The sequence below is a fragment of the Neodiprion virginianus genome, chromosome 4 (genome assembly GCF_021901495.1).
Source record: "Neodiprion virginianus isolate iyNeoVirg1 chromosome 4, iyNeoVirg1.1, whole genome shotgun sequence".
NCBI lineage: Eukaryota > Metazoa > Arthropoda > Insecta > Hymenoptera > Diprionidae > Neodiprion > Neodiprion virginianus.
The window spans coordinates 35,438,062-35,459,981 of record NC_060880.1 but is presented as its reverse complement, the minus strand read 5'-3'; the positions used below and the strand labels follow the sequence as shown (position 1 = coordinate 35,459,981).

Sequence of the window (21,920 nt, the reverse complement as noted above, 5' to 3'; positions counted from 1 at the left end):
TTAGGTAGAGTCGATAGAACAAACCCTCCTAAGCTCCCAGGCCCACCTGGGCCCACTTGCCCGCCGAAAACTGGTCACAAAAATTTACCCAGGGGTATCCGTCTTTATATTCATCAGTCAACGCTGAAACTGTAACCACTAGGTCGAATGATAATCGTTTTCTATTACAAGCACAGGCCTTTTCTGCAAACGATGATGCGAGCGGATGTACGGTCTTTGCTATCCTCGCCACAGTTAGCCAATGACGTCATCGCGCCTAACTCACAGTAACCCCACCAGATGGCGCGAAGTTGAGCAAACGCGATCGGCGCCCATTTCTCTTCCAAAGTTTCTTCTCTTATGAAGAACATAGTCTTCTGACAGTGAAGTGTTGTCGACGCCCAGTTACTTGTGAGTTTTTCGGATTTACTTGATCAAATATCAACCGCCCCGCAGCGTCGGGCGTGTAGCGTAACAATATCACAACTGCATACGAGACGTTGGTTACATCTGACTTCGGTACAAGCCTAGGTTCGTTGACCGGAATTGACAATGTACCTGTACCCAGCAAAATGGCCACTCTAAAAACACATTCACCATGCATATGCGTATTTTTCTCCAATTAGAACCTCGGTTTAACCGATGTACACAAGCGGCGTCTCAGCCTCCCGGAACTACTCCGCAATCTCCCTCTCATTTCTCTACTTAATCACAGCTCGTAATGAATACGCATGCAATAATTCGTGACAATCGCATTGCTATCCCCTAACTCTATTACTATCTCACGTATAGGAGAGTTGCTCACATGATTGTACGTCCTCCTCAGCTGTGTGGCAATTTCAAGCATTAGTCAGTCCTGTCACGCGGAAACCTATTTTATTTTATTTTTTCCCCTACACTGTTTGTCTATTCACCACCCCCTTTGTTTTTTATTTCTGCCTTTATTTCATCTCTGAATCACCCTTCGAATTCCTAAACTGCCTGTAAGCACGGTTTAGTAGACTTATATCTTATCTATTCCAAATTCCAGTTCATGATTCGGTCTATTGACAGGTAGCAAAGAGCGAGAAGACAAAAATGCAGACAATAAAATGTGTTGTGGTCGGTGATGGAGCCGTGGGTAAAACTTGCCTCCTTATTTCGTACACCACAAATAAATTCCCCTCCGAGTATGTGCCAACTGTATTCGATAATTATGCAGTTACGGTTATGATCGGTGGAGAACCATATACCTTGGGATTATTTGATACCGCTGGTGAGTATTACTTCAAACTTCATTTCTCTATTGGTTAATTGTAGTGCATTTTGAAATTTTTGTTCCGAATTGTTCTTCACACGGCAGATTTTGGAAGGATAAATTTTTGACCAGATTTGAAGATTCCCAATTGGAAACAAATCGATAATTGCTGAGAAAATTGGTTTACAAAAAGTTCTATAGATCACCATGGATAAAATGATACTGAAATATTGTTCATACCAAGTTTTTGTTAGAAATTTATAATACCGATGTTCAATTATGCCACTAAATCACTTTCCCGATTATTCAATGCTTATACAAACACAAATTTGATTATTTTACAGGCCAAGAGGATTATGACAGACTACGACCGCTGAGTTATCCTCAAACGGATGTGTTTCTAGTTTGTTTTTCAGTCGTCTCCCCATCTTCATTTGAAAATGTTAAAGAGAAGGTATGAATTTTTTTTTCATTCTCTTCTTACGAATGTCAGGGTGATAGCGAGCTTTTAGTTGATGCGAAAAAAAGAACCGGTAGCCAACCCTGAAATGTTTGCAGTGACATTTAAATCAAAATTTACCCCAACTGTGATGTAAAAAGACTTCTCAGATTGTTGCTTAGTATCGAATATTATCGGCTTTATAATTCATATAAAATGTTGTCGCTACTTGCAGTTCTGTCGAGGCTCTCCAGTGTTTGTGAATTACACGATACTCGAATACTTATAGTCAAGAATATAAGTTTTATTGATATTGTCCGTGGAGTGTATTTGAAAATAATAACATGTACTTATGTCTTATCAGTGGGTACCAGAGATAACGCACCACTGTCAGAAGACGCCTTTCCTATTGGTCGGAACACAAATCGATTTACGAGATGATGCAGTAACTATTGAAAAGCTTGCAAAAAATAAACAAAAACCGATAACAGGAGAACAAGGAGAGAAGTTGGCCAAGGAGCTTAAGGCTGTGAAATACGTCGAGTGCAGTGCTCTAACGCAAGTATGTGTCATTCAACATTCATAACAAAATCTCGTCAATCCTCGTGTATTTGTAAAATTAAAATATTCACATTGTACATAAACAGAAAGGATTGAAGAACGTGTTCGATGAAGCAATCCTGGCTGCACTTGAACCTCCAGAACCTGTTAGGAGAAGAAAGTGTGTCCTTTTGTAGGGAGGATATTTTTAATCTCCATCCCACTACTACGCGAGCACGGCTGATAGTGCTCCACATTGTAAGTTTTAAATATACTATCAAAATAGAATGGTACAGGCCTTGAACCATATATGCTGTATCCATTGATCAATTGGCATAAGATATTCCAAGGAACCAGACGCTTAGGTATTTATGTATTCAAAATGAACAGCAATCTTGCTAAATACGTCTTGGCATCATAATTCACAAGTTTATCAAGAATGAGTATATGAATGTTAGGAATAAAATGGTTCTCCGGAAAAACGATGGAAATAATTTTCACGGGGAACAGATGTTGGCTAGGATTATCAAATTATTTGAGACAAAGACGGGCCCGCTGCATTGCCTGATTTGTATTCGTCAGGCTGCTTCAGATTGAGGAAGAGACAGTATTTTCCGATTTATAAAAAGAAATAGAAAAAAATGAAAAAAAATGTAACACCGAACGTTTATAGTGCAATTAGTTTACAAACACGCATTATACATTATACATAATATTTAGATATATATTTGAGGGTAACCATACTCAGGTAAGATAGATTAATATCCTTCGTGAGATAATGAATTACTTTTTGTTTAGGATGGACTACGGTATTAAATGTGAATACCTTTCATGATCCTATAAAAACAAAAACAATAAACACATAAACATGAAATGAAACAGCCATCCTGGACGGGAGTAATCCTCCATGAGTTCTAAATAGGGAGCCACGCCACTCTAATATTGAGTAATCAATAAGGCATTTTTAATAATAAGTTACTAATGTGAATTTTTTAATAAATTAATAATGAAAGAAACAATTAAGTAAATCCGTTTTTTTCTTGATCAAAAAGCGCACGGACGCCAGAGAGAATATTTTACCGTTTCCGTTATGATTCCGATAGAGCAATTTTGCGGCCGGTGATAATGTTAATGTCCACTTGTCACTTGACGTTGAAAGCTACGATAATTGTCGCGTTTGTCGTTATTCGAATCACAATGAAAACGACTGACGAGACACACCTACGATTCAGTTGTCGATTAATACATCGCGCGTGTGTATTATGAATGCCCATCCCTCGTACGTCCGTGCTGGTATCTTGTAAGTTAAATAAATCATGTATATTATATCTAACACAGCGTGTATATTATCTGCATTGTATAACTTTGTTCAATCAGAAATGTTGAATTCAGTGTAGCTCGTCTTATCGGTTTCTTATAACTTACAATTACACGGTTACGTGATCGACGCGTGCATTTACGAGAAAACCAATAACACTATTTTCACTAATTATCATACTCCAATATTTTAAATATTACGAAGCATTTTCTCACAGAGAATTTCAGTCTTACCACATTTTATTCATTTCCTGCATACCCTATTTCGATCCTAGTCGGACTTTAAAATCGTTACTATATTCAATCGTTATTAAAAAACTACGCGAAATTTCAAAAAATATGTAACACAAGTTTCGTGAAATATTTTTCTTTTCCCAAACATGTTACATAAAAATGTAACTTGACTACCTTTATATAAACAGCGCTTTAAATCGTGACTTTGATAATAAAATGATGAAATTAGTTTAGTTTGAACTCGTCAATGCATATTATACATGATACATAAATACCATTGTACATTATAAAATTTATAAATATATCACTTCTCATAGAAATATCAATATTTTTCCTCAAAGTTTCTTATATACTTACGCATTACGATTATAACGCTTATCTCAATACATTTATACTTAAGGAGGTTTAGCACTTGTAAAATACCAATCTAAGTGCGCCAGAAGATGTCTCCAACCAATGAGTCAACATTTTTTAGTCGAGAAAATTAATTCAACTAACGAGCTAATGAAAAAAAAAATTAATTACTAAATCATGTTGATAAAAAAAATTGATACCCGTGGTTCACCATAAGAAAAGGTGGAGCCTCCTTAAGCTTGTTGGATTCTGACCACTTCTCCGATAGAAAATCCTCAGTCAAGATGTTGAGAATACGACAAGCCAAGTAAATGTATATTTTCATTTTCTTCACATTCTTGACATTCTCACGTCAGCGATGCATTTATAAATTCATCAATGCTCTTCATTTTTCTATATTTTTGTTATTTTTTCTCTATAGCGAAAAAGAATAATGAAATGCTGCAGGTAACAATTGTTCGTTGCCGACACGCAATATGCGCATGTAATTTGGGCAAATATCCTATCAAATAATTGTATATTGAAATGACTGATTATATACGCGTGAAGTATTGAAAAATATATTGATATAAATCTGATGGAGAGCAAAAGGTTACAGATATTAACGAAAATGAACGGAATGAAAATCGCCATATCTGAACATCTGTATTCAATATGCGATATACTGAATACGGTAATTTATTGACACAACGCAGTGAACTTATACAATACGTAACCTATGTATAAAATAGGTGTAACCAATATCTGATTATACAGAATTAACAACATGTAAACGACGAACAAGAAGAAAAAAAAATTGTTTTACATGTTTTCCAATGTATACTACATAGTACATATATATATATTATATATATACTATATTACAACTAATAATTAATAATATCTGTATCACGTGAAAATTTATACTAACAAATTTGTAAATAACCATTATGTAACGAAAAAAAACCAAACAAAAAATCGGGACGATAGAAAAACGAGACGACCTCACTGAGTAAAAAAAAAAAAAAAAATGCCATGCAATTTTTGTCGCAATTATTAATAAACAAATACATGCGAATAACTAAAAAGGAAGCCTACTTTTTATTCGGAACAAATTATTTGTGCGATAGTGGCTGTTAAATTACTTTGCTCGTTATGATTTCCATTTCTGTCGTCACATTTTTTTTTTTTTTCTTATATCCCTCTAATGATTAATCTTTGTAAAAGACCTCGATTCGCAATTAGGATGCCATTAATTAAAAATAATAATCTTTATTAGTGTAAAAAATCTTACCTGCGTGATCTGGAATCGGTAATTGCCAAAAAACAAAGATATTTTTCAAATACTTACTTGGGCAACATTGCTTGTTACATTTATCATTATTACGCAAAATTATTCATTTATTTATCCGTACGAAGTACTTATATTTTCATCAAACACGTATGTTACGCACGCATTAATCGTTTATGCAACGTCAATTTACACTATTTGTTGAACCGAAAAGAATCAATACGTGGGCTCGGAATTTATCGTTCGCCGGTATCGAAGTTTAGTTTGACATATTTTCATTTTTCTGCGTTACGCTCGGGGATGACTCGACTCGACTCGACTCGAAACTCGTTATTATCCTACATCCACATTCCGCAACTATAAGCGTCGCTTTCTAAGGCTTCGGCTATTGAAAAGCCGACTCTAGTGATTCCCATTTCTCATCGTTGCGATTCAGGTATGTAGATATACGTATATGTATAACGTGGAATCTATGTGCAGAGTAGCTTGCTCGGAAAATTTGTGATCACAGGGCCCGTATTCCGATTCGCCAGAATTGCACAAGATTTTATATTGCCTTTGAAAATAATTTTCATTCGAAAATACTGCCGCAGTTTATTTACACGTCACATGTGCTTTATATTGAGTAGATTTCTTAAACGCAACATTCAATTTTCGTGTGTACGTATACTTAAAGCTTTTATTTACAATCTAACAACTAAATTTCATTTAACAATTAAATGGATATATTATATATTTATTTACGTCGATGTGTGTATGTATATATATATATATATATATATATATATATATATGTATATATACAACTCATTTCGTCTTTGGCCATTGATCGTAACATCATCTGATTCGTGTTGAAATTAACATTTTTATACGTAACAATATATATCAATGTTCTATATTCTATAATATATATATAACATAATACAATAAATCATAGAATATCTGAATTGCTCTACTATGTGCCTGCATATGTATAATACACATATATAAATATATATGTATACATATATTATACGCATACAGCTCAACGTACGGTAAAATTTAATCGTAAGCTATTAGATGTTATGTAATAATCACTACCTTTAACAGACGTTCGTTACAATTCCACTGAAATCTCGATTGAACAACGTTTTCCTTGGTCATCATATATTTGCCCCACGCGTAAGTATACGTATAGTTTATATAACGTCTAAAATGTCTTGTAAATGATACATCATTATTCAAAAGTGTATTAATTAATATAATTGTATACTTGAAGATACAATTACAATTGCATCACACTAAGGGCTGTGATACGGACTCATTGCCAGATATTATCACAATGACAGTAGAACTTTCCATCCTTTCTATACGTCGTAGATTTATTGTAATTTCTATGTAATAAAGAGCAAGAAAAATATGAATTAAAATCGGACACTGTGCCGTACATCTCCCGCCTCGGAAAGTATACAAAAATTCGTCGTTTGCTTTTCCGATGACGGTAACTTTGAAAATTGTCTAGATATATCTACGTCAGGTTGAACGATAAAATTTCTGGTATTGTTCAATCATTTTTCTTAATTTTTCTTTGTTGCTTCTTGACTAGCATGTACGCTGTTACAAAAAGAAATCTTCTCTTTTTCGTTAAATTTAGTATGCAACGCACGATATTATCGGTTGCCCTGTATGAAATCATCTCAGCACGTGGAACAAGGATTGCCTTAGAAATAAGTAAACAACATCGAGAAATAATTCTATAATACAAATATTTTTTTTTTTTCATATAACAAGCAAGCAATTAGTTAAACGACCGTCGGTCAATTATTGTCTGTGATTAGTTGTACTGGAGGTAATATCAGTTTAGGTAAACGGCAGTTATTAAACGTCTCATATATACCGTACCATAAAGTCAAAGACTATATAAAGTACTTGATTAACCGACGGACGCATTTGCGTCTGCAGTGTGTTAATTGAAATTCATTAAAAAAAAACAAAAAAAAAAAGCAGACGAAATTCAACATCAGGCTTCTCTGGGCAATTTTTCCCTTTTCAACCCCCCGTATAATAATTCACCCCACTAATGAAATTTTTGGCACCTTTTAGATTACTGTATGTATATAAGTATATATATATATGTGTATATATATATATATAACAATGCAATAATAACAATAATTGTTATTAATAACACATGGTAATTCTCACAAAATCCAAATCTTTAAAACAAGATTAAACTAAAGTTGGCACCGTGTAATACGGTTTTACCGTATATAACTATACGATTCAAGTAAGCACAAATCTGCAGTCGCGTATAAAGAGAAAAACTTCACCGTGCATCAAAGGTCTTCTAATTATCCGATTTATCTGTAATAAATGTGTTATTCACTAAGTAATTTTTTTTCATTGCCTCAACTCCTTATATTCATCATAATATACTATATAAACGGGTAACACACCGGTAATTCAAACTAGCCATCATTCTACTGGGAAAATTTTTTCAGGAAAGATTCCCTTACACGTCGCATCCATCCATGCATATTTTCAAATACATGTTAGTTATACGGATATCATACTTTAATATATATATAATATGCATATATATGTATATATATCGAGGATTCACTACAGATGATTGAAAACCTAACACACCATTTACCCACATTGACGAACGAGTATATAACTATGGTGTATTTAACATTATACGCTTACAATTATACTTATAATTTAAGTAGTAGATAAAATAATACCTTTCGTACGATCAGGCATGACGCAATATTTTTTCTTACTCTAATTATAATATCACCTAGTAAAATGTTGTCGGTTTCTATTATATTTTTTTCATTTCACACTAAACTTGTGTATGCGTGTAGTGTTATACAGATTCTGTGTGGGGGGAAGGGGTTCGCTGCGGGGCTAAGATCAAAGGTGTTCCTTTTGAAGAGTTTGCAGTAAATTGAATCAATAATTCTCTCTTACTCGCCAATATGAGATGTCGCTTTGAAGGTGTATCCAACTAAATCTCGTTTTCCAAGGGTTTACTAATACAACATACTGTTTATATGGTATACAAGGTACGGGCGATAAGAAAAAGTAAATCAAGAATTACACACACACACATATATAATATATATATATGTATGTAATGCTGCGTGTCTGTTTCGCCCTTTCGCCTACACTCCCCAGAATCGGAATTATTACAAGAGTATTATATCTCTACGGAAGGTCCCAAATTCTATTTTCTCTTTTTCTATAATATTATGAAGTAACAAAGTTATACGGTATTATAATGTATTATGAGATACAGTTTTTTTGTTTTTTTTTTTTTTTGCTTTTTTTTTTTTGTCTTTTCTTATTACTCGAATTATTCTTATTACTATAAATGTTATAATATATTATCGTTACAACTATTACACTTGGCGCAGGATAAGCCTGCGACAAGGCCCTATATGTATATGCATAGGTTTATATCCTGTTATATAATGTAGTTTGTGCATGTTATACCTGGTTTCTTTGAATTCACATCACAATGTAGTATTATTTTTAATTTTTTCTTTTCTATGATGAAAATTATTACATGTGTAGGTATGCGTATGATAAGAACACAGAAGCCGCATTGCCGAATAAGTGTGAATAATCTCGAACTTTGTCACAGTTTGTAATGTATCCGCAATAATCTTACAATTATATATAAACAAAACGAAGCTCTGAACCGCAAAGGCCTCGGTACGTGCGACTAAACAGTACACTGAGAAAAATTTCATTTGTAGAGTAGCTAGAAAAATTCAGTAAATCAGGTATCGTTAAAAAAAACTGTTTCAATATTGTTAGAATTGCGAAAAACGAGGTACACGTAACCATTTGGCGCTACTGTCGATCCTTTTTGTTAATTGCAACGTAAAATCAGTTTCTGAGGTTTACTCTACTTTTTTAGTTAAATAAGGCTTTAATATCAATTTATCGTTGCACAAGCATTAAATTTTCGCAACAGTTGCAAGAAAATATAGCAACAGTGATCGTGATGAGAAAGAATAGAAACGGATACCAGACTTTCCGGTAACAGCTACGAAACTAATTATTATTTTGCACCTATAGAATTATATTTTTCGGTTGTGGTAAAAAATGAAAATAGTTGAGGACTGAGCGGTAACCGTAACTAAAAATTTCTCTCAGTGTAGTAATAATAATAACAACAAGAACAAGAACAGGGGGTGGGGGCGAGGAATCTAAATAAAGTGAAAAAATGAGAATCCTTTACCATATTTCTATCAGAATTTGAAAAGTCTAATGCTTCTGGCAACGGTCCACACTCCCGCAGTTGGGATGCCGGCCAAGACTCACTGAGCTTGCAAAATCTCGTGTTATTATTTTCACTGCTTGTAACTAGCTAGATGCTTTGACATGGACGAAATCCATTCATCGTCCTAGTTCGTTATTTGTTTTACCGTTCTTAAGAATAATTATTTCCTTTTGACTGCGGTTTCGGTTTGGTTACTCTTTCTATGTAACACGGTTCGGCCAAAAAAGACCGAATAATACTGGCTCGGTCTTCGAGCTTGCACTCCGACCCTAATTAAGAAGTAAGTAGACGGAAGTTAAGTGTCATTAGGTAGGTTCAGCTGCGGCGACCATGAACCTAATTTAACACCGTGCAATATTTAGGTTTCAAAGAGGGAGATGGGACCGTAAATTTTCCATTTACCACGACCCGCGTAAGTTGTCTATGTATAACTGCAGTCATGCAAATGGTGACGTTTTCCCTCATTTCTCACCTGCCTATTTACCGTCTTTGCTTCTCCGCGTTATCTAGCCGGAAAGTACAGTATAAGGCGCACGGGATCGTGAAGGAGTATAGTGCGCAAACTGGATCGAATCGAAATCGTATTTCTAACTAGTTTTGCAAAATCTTTCAGCAAACAGAGCCCAAAAGTATTAAGGTATGTATACAGATTTCGAATAATGGCTTCATATCCGTGTACTTGATTATAACGTATGCAACGCCGATACAAACCGATAAAATTCTTCATTTCTTAAACACAATTAATCTTGTAGTCTTAAACTTGTAAGTTTAGTATTTTACTGAAGGGTTAATTTAGAAACTCGGATCCTACGGTTATTCGAATAGTCTGTAAAGGTAACCGTATACAGTGAAAATGCGTACAAGTGCATTCTCGATAACGGAAATACATTCCTGTCATAAAACAGAGTACACCAGCTGTAAACTTGGTTGAAAGTTGAAAAAGGTGTTCGATCAGAAACGCTACACTGAGAAAAATTTCATTTGTTGCGGTAACTAGAAAAATTCAATGAAACAGGTATCGTTAAGAAAACTGTTTGAATATTACTGGAATTACGAAAAACGAGGTACGCGTAACAATTTTGCGCTATTGTCGATCCTTTTTTGGTTACTGGAACGCAAAATCAGTTCGTTCGGTTCACTCTATTTTTTTTAGTTAAATAAGGCTTTAACGTCAATTTATCGTTGCACAAGCGTTAAATTTTCGCAACAGTTGCAAGAAAATGTAGCAACGGTGATCGTTATGAGAAAGAATAGTAACGGATACTAGACTTTCCGGTAAAAGCTACAAAGCTAATTTTCATTTCGTACCTAGAACTATATATTTCGATTGTGGTGAAAAATGAGAATAGTTAAGGACTGACCGGTAAACGGAACTAAAAATTTCTCTCACTATCAGTCTGCAGTGTAAAATCAAGATGGCGATTTCATTTCGGGTGTATAATATACGATCAATTCACGCGGTCATAAATTATCGAACGCTATATTTTTCGGCAAACAAAATGACGGTTCGAGTGGGTTCAGTTACGATTTCGCTCCCAATGAATGCCGCCGTAGTGAGAATTCGGTTTGCAGAATTTACTTGCAATTAATTATGCCTGTATCGGAACACATGTATGAATGATATCGTCTGCGATTTACTTTTATATCCCGCAAGAATCGTGCTAATCGTAAGAAGATACGAGAAAGATTCGCGAATGGTGTCGGGCGATGTTTGAGGAGAAATTATAACCCGCATGGCCGAAGCGTTTTACACACATGCAAGCGTGTAATAATTTATGCATCAAACATGCGTGTTTACCGCGGCCTTACAATATACGACGCCCACTCTTCTAGAATGTGCGTGGGGCCAGATTAATCGCAGACTTAGGTAGTAAACTTCGAGTTATACCCTGCAGCTCTTCGAATTATTATACATTTTGAAAAACAAACCACTATATATCCCGCCTTTTACGTCCGCACGCGATGTTGAGCAATCACTGATCGTTAGGAATTAAGAAAAGGCAGAGTTCGTCAGGTTCGAATGGATATAAAGTAACGCGGCGAAGATGATATTTACCCGGATATTTTTCTTATTCTTCACATCTTTTATACACCCGTTATGTTATCGGACGTCAGAAGATGCTCTTGAACATGAGGACTAAAAGCGTGGACCCGTTTTTTCGGCATCAAATCGACGGATATCTGGTGACAATAAATGAAATTCTTCTTTTTTTCCCCAAGTACAAAAACCAGATCCTCTGATCGCTAACGATAAGTAACGCTTCAATTTGGTATAGTGCGATTTTTATGTTATCATTCGGATTGAGTGTAATGCGTTTTACAGATATTTACATTGCATACCCTCTGTATTAAAGTTAATGATTTTCAATCCATTTCAAGACCTGCAACCTCTGCAGTGAAACTACCCGCGGTAAGATTTTAATAACCTACCTATATCATCCCTTCTCCAACTCGAAAACATGGCTGAAACTGTAACAATGATAATGGTATTGACAACGTTATCCGGCGATAATACCAAAATCGATAGCGTAAATCCTCTCGGAAATCCTTCGAGCTTTTGCACATACACGAGTCTCGTTCCCGCTCGTTCTCGTTCTCGGATAAATCGATTCGGAAACCCTAATTATAATCACTCGCGAGAATTCCAAGTATAATTCTCTAATGCGTAATTTGTGATTCTGCTTGAGAAAATAAATGTAAAAAAAAAAAAAAAAATAATAACCAAACTGCGAGGTCTAACACAAACTTGGGCCCGAGGTAAGCCTGAGACCTGGTAATGTTGAAACGAGAACTGGATTTATACGGTTAATTCTTAATTAGATTTTACCCGACAAACCTGTGGTGTACATATAACGCCATACATATATCTACGGTACCCTGTTCCACCCCCAAAACCGCGACGTCTCGTCGCTTGATGTCGCTTAAAATCAATATAAAGCAATATGATAAATACACTAGTTATAAGCAAGGTGGCGTAACATTAAATCCTGACAATAAATGTGTTGCAAAAATGATAAGAAGAAAACAAATAAACAATAACGATTATATTTACCACATAAGTATGTCATAATTATGAATACCAAAAAAATTTTTGTTTTTTTTAAATCAAATACACATAAATCTTAACGTAAAAGTGAATCTTTGGAATGAGGTTCAATGTAATAATAGAATAATAATAATAATAATAATAATAATAATAATAATAATAATAATAATAATAAATTGAAGGTAACTCAGAAAAATATTCACCTATGTATAAATGAAAGCTATCGTTACATCTAAAAGTTTGTGTGAAGTGATGATTCTGTTTCTCTCAAGATGAAAACGTCGGTGAATGTATATGTAAGGTTTCACGTATGTGTAACAATTATAATACTTGTCGATACATTATTAAATATATGTATAATAGGCCAGTGTGATGATTATTGCAGTCTTCGATAGTTCAGAATTCCTCGCTTTTTATACAAATTAAGTGATACGTTAATGGGCGTACCAAAATTTGTCAAACGGCATCGGATATTGCATGAACAATGGTATAAATATAGACATTTTTTTTTTTTTTCTGTTTCTATCCTTTTGTTCTCTTTGTTGTCATTTCAAAGACGTTTTGAATAGTAGATTATATACTCTCTAATTCGAAATATTTTATGTATATATATATATATATATATGTTTATGTACTTGGCTATATTTTCTAAACGTTAACGACGACTCTTCGTTTATTAGAGAGAATGTGATTTTCCATATTATATGCGGCGCGTAACACTTTTTTAACGCGTGCCCTACAATGTATAAGTATTCTACATACATGACAATATAATATTCATCCTACTGCACCAACCGACCCTCCCTCCATCTATCGTTTACCTACTTTCAGACTGCAGAGTTTGCACACGTGTTTTTAATATTTCAAAAGTCAAGCGTCCACTCGCCTCTAGATAATCAATTCCGAATTCAGTAAATATTTACTATAGTTACGCATTTATTTCATTTATATATTTTTATATATATATAATTCACGTTTTGAATTTTTTTTTTAATAACGTTCTCTCTCTCTCTCTCGCTCTCTCTCTCTCTCTATTTCTCTCTGTAAAAAAAATAAATAAGTGTAAAAATATAATATCCGTTGTACATACAATATTATAATCGAGACGTGAAAATAAAGTTTAGAAAATAATACAATAATAATGATAACGATAATAATATTAATAATAAATATTTACCGTTTTATTTCTAACGAAAAACGTAATTATTACACTATACGTATGTATTTAAATGTCTCGTTGTTGCGTCTGTTTATGTATTTGCGTATCTTGAAGACAATATGAGTTTACAATGGTACATCGCATGTAATATGATTCTATACCTGATATGTGTATTTGCATACCTCATTTACACAATAAAATAATAATTATTATTATTGTTATTATAATAATTATAATCCTCGAAATTATACTAGAGTATATGTAAAAATAATAAAAACATATAAATATTTGCTTTTAGTACGGACTCTAATGCGATATAATTTAATATAATAATAAGGATAAAATTAAAAGTAAAAATAACACAAATAATATAATAATTAACTTTGGTTACTATTTTGTTAATTAGACTGCCTTTTTATACCCTGCGCGTCGACTATCTGCTTGCAGAGAACTTGGTATATTATTACACCTACCGACGTATGTACTACATGCCTATTTGCGTCGTTATGCTTTTCTACTTCGCTTTAGCGTGTACATGCATATATATACACGCTACATCCGATCGAGAAATGTGATACTCGCTGCCCGTATACACTGCTGCGATACACGTAGACGGATCCACTTGAATATGGAATATCATGCCCACAATTTCATACACAGGTGCATGTACGCGTTGAAAATGTACTTCGGTTTCGTTTTACGTCTGTCGGTTCGATTCCACCTTTCCTGGACTCGGCGTAATTACCGATCATTCATTTATCGCTTGGAAGGGGGGGAGTCACGTACCTGTTAATTACACGCATACGCATACATACAAATCGAAAGAGTGTTATGTTTCAAGGCCCGGTACTTAAAATAAAAGTTTCTCGAGCAAATATTTTCACAACTGCAGAATCACATTGGAACGGCTTGATATTTTTTTTTTTTTTTAGAAGTAAGCATAGTCCGGAAAAACTTTTTTTTTTTTTGTTTTTTGATACTCGTATTAAAATGAAGAATTGAAATATGTATGCCAATGATGTAACTGAATGCGCAAGCATGTACTCATTACGCGGAAAGCCTGAATTTCTACTTTATAGCCAACTACTTACCTACTACTAGAAATTAGACTACAAATGTGACGGACATGAATTATGGTTGAAAATATCGTTGAAGACAAATCGGTGCTTGAAAAATATCATCCCTTCAAATATGCACATATGTATTCCCTTAATTAAGATATATCGTGTTCTAATTTTGCCTTAGAGCGGAATCGATAGAGATCGGAACAGCATTGTATCTGGGTAAATCACATTTCACACGCAAACGCGATTTACAAAAGATGGTTGGGTACTGCGGTGCATAGTTTTCATGGTAATTAGTACATTACAGTACGAGATAATTAGCAATTCTCATGAAACCGATCACGGTTATCGATAGATATTTTTCACCCTTTGGAAACCAAACCTGTATACTTTGGCTATTCGAAGTTTAAATTAAAAACAATACTTTGAAACGAAGTTTTTATCATTCATTTAATGCTATACGGATAAGGTGAAGTAGAGAGCAAAGAGCTGGATGATCGCGAGATGTTCTCTTGGGATGTTAAATGATATTAAGACAGTTGGCCGTCCGTTAAGTACCGTGAATAATTCCGCATTGCACTCGGCGATATTAATAACTTAGTCTACAACAACCTTAGATTAGCTGCCATTTTTGTTTATCACTTCTTAAGTCCTTGATCCATACACCTCCGTTCTATGGATTTTAATACATGTACCGCATATCAATCGCGCAATATATACAATATACATATAAATCCTGTTACACGAAGAGAAAAAAGAAAGAAAGGAACGGGGAACGAAACATTTACAATTTGCGAAAAGCTCATTCACTTTAACACAGTTCGATTGATTCAAGCAAAACTGATTTCAATGTATAAGATATAAATGACCATTGAATTCGCGATACGTTTGATGCAAAGCAAGGATGACTCGAGGAATTGATTTTCACAGTACGTCGATGAATCTTCACCAGACGCTTGTAATCCAGGAAATTTAAAGAAAATTCGACAACATCGTGCACAAATGGGATTCAAAGAGTAGTTTCCATTTTGAAATTTTAACAACGATACATGAGCTGCATATTGATTCGTCCGGACAATAAAAGACAACGAACGGAAACCCGAAGTCTCATCCGCCGCGCGATGAAGTGAATTAGGAATATCAATAAGGATTAGAAACATCAAATGAGAAGCGATCCCCACTTCCGGGGACGTCTGTATTCCTCGTTCCTTATTTAATTATACTAAATTTATTATTTCGCCGATTCCTTCGCGGATGCACCAATCTCACCGAATTCTATTTAAAATCTCTCCAGCAATATCAGATAAAGAAGGATGACAATGCTCTTGGAAGATCCCAAAAGAACACGCCATTTTTTTCATATACGTATAATATGTTTCGTTTTCAGTTTTTCTTTTTCATCATGCTTCGTGTAGCGAGCTTAATTAAATACATATATAATATACATGTATATAGGTACGTAATACTCTTCATCGTACCGAAGTACTTTTCTTTCGATCTTCAATTCGTCCTTGGATCGTTGATTGAACGATCATCATCCATGCACGTATATCAGGGTATAGTCATAGAACAAAATCTGAATAATCTCTCTGACAATTTCCTTGGTTTTCCGTCATGCTCCGGCAGGCATGTCATTTCTATATAATACGCGAGTACATACATACAATACGTATACGTATATACGTATATAAGATAATAATCGTAATTGTAATTTGTATATTATATATTAGGTACATACGCACCTACCTTTAAATCGCCCACATCGCATATAGATAACGGGGGCAATTCTCTTCATTGTACATGTATGTGTATATGTGATAAGATTACATACCTACTACAATACTCATTCAAGAGGAACCACGCGGGCAAAAGATCCAACAACAGTGTAGTGTACATATATACCCGGTATAAAATCCGTCCGATGGAGACGATTCTTTTTTATAGCATTAGGTATGTATAAACTCATCGTGTCCCATTCAAGCTCTCTACACTTGAGTGAAGAGCTATAGGGTTCCGCATCATCGAGACAACAATCGCGAGAGACTGAACATCGTGAAAGATTATTAATTTTCTTTCCCTCCCTCCCTTCCCTTTCTCCGTCTCTAAAGTCTTCGCCAATATTCAAAATATATATACGTACTCTCTCTAAACGTTCATCGCGTAGTAAACGGAATTCTGCGTATTCGGGGGCGGTCCGTTGTTCGAATGTCCGATTATCGGGCCGGGAGCATGAACCTGGTTGCTCGAATTATTCTGCAAAAAATCATGGGACGGCGCGCTTGCGGCACCCTCGGGAACGCCGCGTTCGGCGACGTTGCAGACGGCGGCGCGTTGCTGCTGTTGCTGATGGTGGTGGTGCTGCTGGATCTTGGTCGGCGACGACAATACCGCGTTGTTGGCAAGAGGTCCGCCCGGTACGACGCCGGCGTTGTTGTAGGCTCCGCACATCGGCGAGGATGTCGCCGAAGAGGAGTTCGAACAGGGCGGTGGCAGGGCGTTTATCATCCCGGTTTGCGTCTGGACATCGGCTGCTCCGCGTCCCAAGTGCAGCTGATAATGGTATCCTCCTCCACCTCCACCCCCTCCCCCGGGACCAGCGCCACGTTGTACAACCGGGTTGGCGCATGCCGAATAAGGGACAGACTGGAGGCCGTAACCGGCCGGAGTTTGGTGCTGGTGATGAAGGGAATGGACGTTGTGGTGCAGAGGAAGCGTGTTAGGGACGCGCATTTCATCCGGCTGGACGACCGGCTGATGCAGATGAAGATGAAGTTGGGCCGACTGCGCGGAGTAGAGCGAGGCCGTCGTGGGGTTGGCGGAAACTGGACGAGCCGCGTAATAGCGGGTAGACGGCTCCTCGATTTTCCTGCAGGGATTGTTCCTCGGGTAGGGATACCTATCGACGTGGTTCGCGTAGTTCGCGGGAGGCGCGGCATGCGCCGGAAGTATTCTCTGGATGTTCTGGTAGGTGGGATCGGACATTCCGTTATAGGGAAGGAGGTACATCGTGCGGTAACACTTCGCCTCCGGCGGTTGCTGCAGACCCGGAGGTACGGTGCCGATCTCGCAATGGTATCCGAAGGTATGACGCCGGGTAGATTTTCCGGGAAGCGTGTTGTACATCGTACCCTGACCCGGGTCTCCGCCGCCGGCTATTCGCAGCATCCTCGCTCCCAGGGGATGCGGATGCTGACCGTTGATTTTCGGCTGATCCCCCGCAATCCCCGGGTTGTACCTCTGACCGCAGTCACCGTTAACCGGAGGTCTGACGACCGACCTGGGCAGCGTACTCTCGAGGTAAGAACCGCGGTTCACGGATCCCTGAACGCTGGCCGCGGTCTCGGCGATTGTCTGATATATGTCGTCTATCTGACGCTGCATCGTGTTTATACGATTTATCGTGTTGCTGCTGTCCCTGCCGTCGGTGATCGTGTGATAAGTGTCGTCCTCCTCGTCCTGGACGAATATCCTCGACGATGATTTATCGACGATTACCTCGTTCTCGTTGTAATACGAAGGCCAGGACAAATGGGACCCGGCCTTGCCGGCTTCGATCAACGCACCGGGCGCGACGCTGCGGGATTGAAGTTGCCTTAGAATCTCGTTCGTCGAACCGAACTTCGGTTTTATGCCACGGACCGACGGTCGCCGGTTGAACCCGTAATCGTTGAGCTCGTCGTCCTCGTCCTCGGCCTCGTTCTGCTGCTGCGTCTCCTCCGCTTCGTTGTACCGCTTCTTTATACGTTCCGTCCGCGTCTTGTCCTGTTCAACGAAAGCCAGGAGTTCGTCGGTGGCCGAGTCCTCGTCGCCGGCGTTGCTGGTCGGCGTTCCCCTCGTCACGTCCGGCGGATCACCGGCGTTCCTGTAGTTCCTCTCCTCGCCCCGAAGCGCGGCTTCGATATCCTCGAGACTGTAGGACGAGTCCGAATTGTAGCCGCCTACCGAGTCGCGGCTGTTCCCCGAGCCGGTCATCTTAGCCGAGGACAGCTGATAGTAATCCTCCCGGTTCTCGATCCCCGTACCAGCGACGCAGGACAGCGGTGCCAGACTGGCCAAAAACTGCTTACGCGCGTCCGAGTTCATCTTAGCTATCGGAGTCTTGCCCCCGTTGTTATACTCGCGCCCCGGCTGCTGGCCAAGTTTGTTCCCGATGCCGAGGTCAGGCAGATTCCTAACCGTCGAATCGGGCGCCGCCTCCATCTTCTTCTGGGCGAACAGGTCCGTGATCTTTCTGTAGGTAGACTGGTGCTGCAGGTTTCCCTGCGGCGACGGATTGTTTCCCTGACCGACTTCCACCTGCTGCAGGGAGTTCGAGACGGTGCACGAGACGGCCGTCGTCGTGACGGAAACGCAGCGAGACGAGGAGTCGCTCTTGGCCTCTTCGCCGGAGGGCGACGTCCGGACGGGAAAGTCGAGGTATTCGCTGCAGCTGTCTCCGGTGGTCGTGTTCTCGGAAGCGCTGCTCTCGTTGTCGCGATCGTCGAGGTCGAGACAGGTAAGCTGGCGAATCCTCTCCTCGAGGGTGAACTCCTTGGACCTAAGACTCTTCTTCTTAGCGTTCGGTTCGTACTTCGATATCAGACTCCGTCTGAGGGCGTTTCGCTCTATGGTCTTCCGTATAGTAGTCGATTCGGCGTCGGTCTCGCCCTGGACGCCAGCCAGCTTCGCCCTCTTCACGGCGTCGAAGAGCCTCAGACTCTCGGTAGTGATGAGGAACTTTTGCCCCTCCGGATCGTCCTCCTCCCGCGACTGGTCTTCGACCCCAACCGGAAGCACCGACTTGCTCGGAGCCGGAGGTGGCGATATGAATCTCGGATCGGGAAAGAGCTGCCTGACCGCGGAATTCGGCTTCAGGCTGTTCGACACCAAGGACACGTTTCCGAGTTTAAATGTCAGGGACAATTCCGCCGCGTCACCCTCTCCGGATTCCTTCTCCGTCAGATCGGCCACTCCGATCACCTTGTGTACCACTTTACCGCCGGCGTTATCCTGCTGCTGTTGTTGTTCGTCCTCACCGCCGCTCACGGGCTTTGCCAGCGGTGTTGACACATCCTCGAAACGCACAGAGCCCTCGTCCTTTGAGTCCGAAGATGAATGCGGGCTGTTTGCCAATTTGTTGTTCTTCAGGATACCCGAAACCCTCTTAGCGCCGCTATCGCCATCCTCGAGGACACCACCACCACCACCGCCACCACCACCGTTTCCGTCCTCTCCACCCAATTCGCGAACGATCCGACGCTCCGTAACCGTTGTCATCGTGATTGTCTCGACTAGATAACGCTGATGAAGATCTGGAACATGAAAAATGGTAACGATCATTCTCACTTGCTCCGTATCTCGACTGCATGTTCAAACCTGCGCACGTGCGAACAATATTTATAAACTGCAAGAATGTAACGTTCAGTGTCTTTTTGTGACGATTCCACGTGTGTGCCAAACTGAAAATTACATCCTTGTCAATAATTCAACTCGGTTTCCTTCAAACTATAAATTGTAACGAATTAGAAATATCAAATTTAAAAAAATCATCACGACGCGCTATCAAACTATGAATATTTCAAAGTCATGCACCCTGATGCTCGTCTATTCGTACGAATGCGTGATGATTTAAGCTAGCCCAGCAACATCCAGGTTCATCGATTAGAAAACGACTCCGGTGCAACTTCGTACACAGAGCACATCGTATTCCGGCTCTAAAACAACGGGGGTAGTTAGGTATTAGGTATACATACATTATACATATGTCGCGACGTTAATTCCTCAGATCCTCGCCAATGTGTGTAGTACCTACATCCAAGTAACCTACACGCGCGCACCTAAAATCTGGTACATACATACATGCATACTTGCACAGACGTACGTAAACATTCACGTCCAAAGTCTGCACAGGGAATATTGAATTTTCAAGCGGACTGCACGCGGACAGTTTGAGAGATCCCGAGTACGTACATCGCACGTATAATGCACACATGCCTACATGGGCAGAGGTACGCAGAGACGTGGATGTGTGTGTGTGTGTGTGTATGCGTACGTAAGGTATATATACCTAAGCGTATAACGCTTCGCTCTGAATCCCGTCAGCTAGGCTGCCGACGTCGTCGCGATCCGACCAACAAGAAAAACCACGTGACTCGACCAAGGTATCAAATTCCTACCCAAGTCTCCGTGTGAAACAGTTTACACATACATACATGCGTATCTATGCCTATATAACATATGCATGTACATCAACGCGTCCCCCAGAGGCAATTACATATGTTACCTTATATACCTGCGATTTCACGCCTGCGTAATTGGACTTATTATGCATATATATCACGTATATATATATATATATGTGTGATCAGCAAACATTTTTTGTCTCCTTTCTTTCCGTCTAACGCTAATTTTCTTTTCTCTCTATGTTTAATCCTCTGTCCATATGCATACGTATATAATGAATCAAAGTTAAATATGTGAAAAAAAATGTGTACATTTATACGCGTTAAAGATTCGGAATTATACATTGAGAGAAATTTTTAGTTCCAGTTACCGCTCAGTTCTTAACTATTTTCATTTTTTACCACAATCGAAACACATAGTTCTAGGTAGAAAATGAAAATTAGTTTTCTAGCTGTTACCGGAAAGTCTAGTATCCGTTACTATTCTTTCTCGTTACTGTTGCGAAAATATGATGCTTGTGCAACGATAAATTGATGTTAAAGCCTTATTTAACTAAAAAAATGTAGAGTAAACCGAACAAGCTGATTTTGCGTTGCAATTATCAAAAAAGGATCGACAATAGCGCAAAATAGTTAGGCGTACCTCGTTTTTCATAATTCCAACAATATTCAAACAGCTTTTTTTAACGATACCTGTTTTACTGAATTTTTCTAGTTACTGTAACAAATGAAATTTTTCTCAGTGTACAATATTGTATGTTGCACACGCATAATGTGCCGTGAGAAACGAGAATTAATATTGACCAAATGTTGTCAATCTCACGTTTTCATTTATAATTTATAA

General features: G+C 38.3%; 2 protein-coding genes and 1 long non-coding RNA gene across 9 annotated transcripts in view; 2 read left to right on the top strand and 1 right to left on the bottom strand.

The window, feature by feature from the left end:
* Window positions 1-301: 301 nt before the first annotated feature.
* On the top strand, window positions 302-3,214 carry LOC124302168 (cdc42 homolog). Of its 6 annotated transcripts, XR_006907648.1 has the most exons (6): window positions 333-510; window positions 1,033-1,234; window positions 1,561-1,670; window positions 2,020-2,217; window positions 2,303-2,453; window positions 2,994-3,214. XR_006907648.1 is itself a non-coding variant. In XM_046758014.1 (5 exons), the coding sequence occupies exons 2-5, from the start codon at window positions 1,057-1,059 to the stop codon at window positions 2,390-2,392; spliced, it is 576 nt and encodes a 191-aa protein (XP_046613970.1). In that variant the 5' UTR covers window positions 302-390; window positions 1,033-1,056; the 3' UTR covers window positions 2,393-3,214. The 6 variants fall into 6 exon arrangements, 5 of the variants coding, with proteins under 5 accessions (XP_046613970.1, XP_046613969.1, XP_046613967.1 ...); XM_046758014.1 differs by having other exon boundaries at window positions 302-390; window positions 2,303-3,214; XM_046758013.1 differs by having other exon boundaries at window positions 1,037-1,234; window positions 2,303-3,214.
* Window positions 3,215-13,302: 10,088 nt separating this feature from the next.
* Window positions 13,303-15,160, top strand: LOC124304092 (uncharacterized). Its single transcript, XR_006908056.1, has 2 exons — window positions 13,303-13,690; window positions 15,111-15,160. It is a non-coding gene; the product is annotated as an uncharacterized LOC124304092 (long non-coding RNA).
* Window positions 14,223-21,920, bottom strand: part of LOC124304088 (uncharacterized) — a 37,330-nt gene continuing 29,632 nt past the window's right edge. For both annotated transcript variants that reach the window (XM_046762084.1, XM_046762085.1), the window contains exon 3: window positions 14,223-20,206. In XM_046762084.1, coding sequence (XP_046618040.1) covers window positions 17,061-20,206 — 3,146 coding nt within the window. In that variant the 3' untranslated portion in view covers window positions 14,223-17,060. The remainder of the gene's footprint in view (window positions 20,207-21,920) is intronic.

Bases quoted from the DNA above. Each gene is read 5' to 3' on its own strand.
- LOC124302168 (XM_046758014.1), top strand. From the start codon at position 1,057: ATGCAGACAATAAAATGTGTTGTGGTCGGTGATGGAGCCGTGGGTAAA. The intron at 1,671-2,019 runs GTATGAATTTTT...ATGTCTTATCAG, and splicing joins TTGAAAATGTTAAAGAGAAG to TGGGTACCAGAGATAACGCA. The intron at 2,218-2,302 runs GTATGTGTCATT...GTACATAAACAG, and splicing joins AGTGCAGTGCTCTAACGCAA to AAAGGATTGAAGAACGTGTT.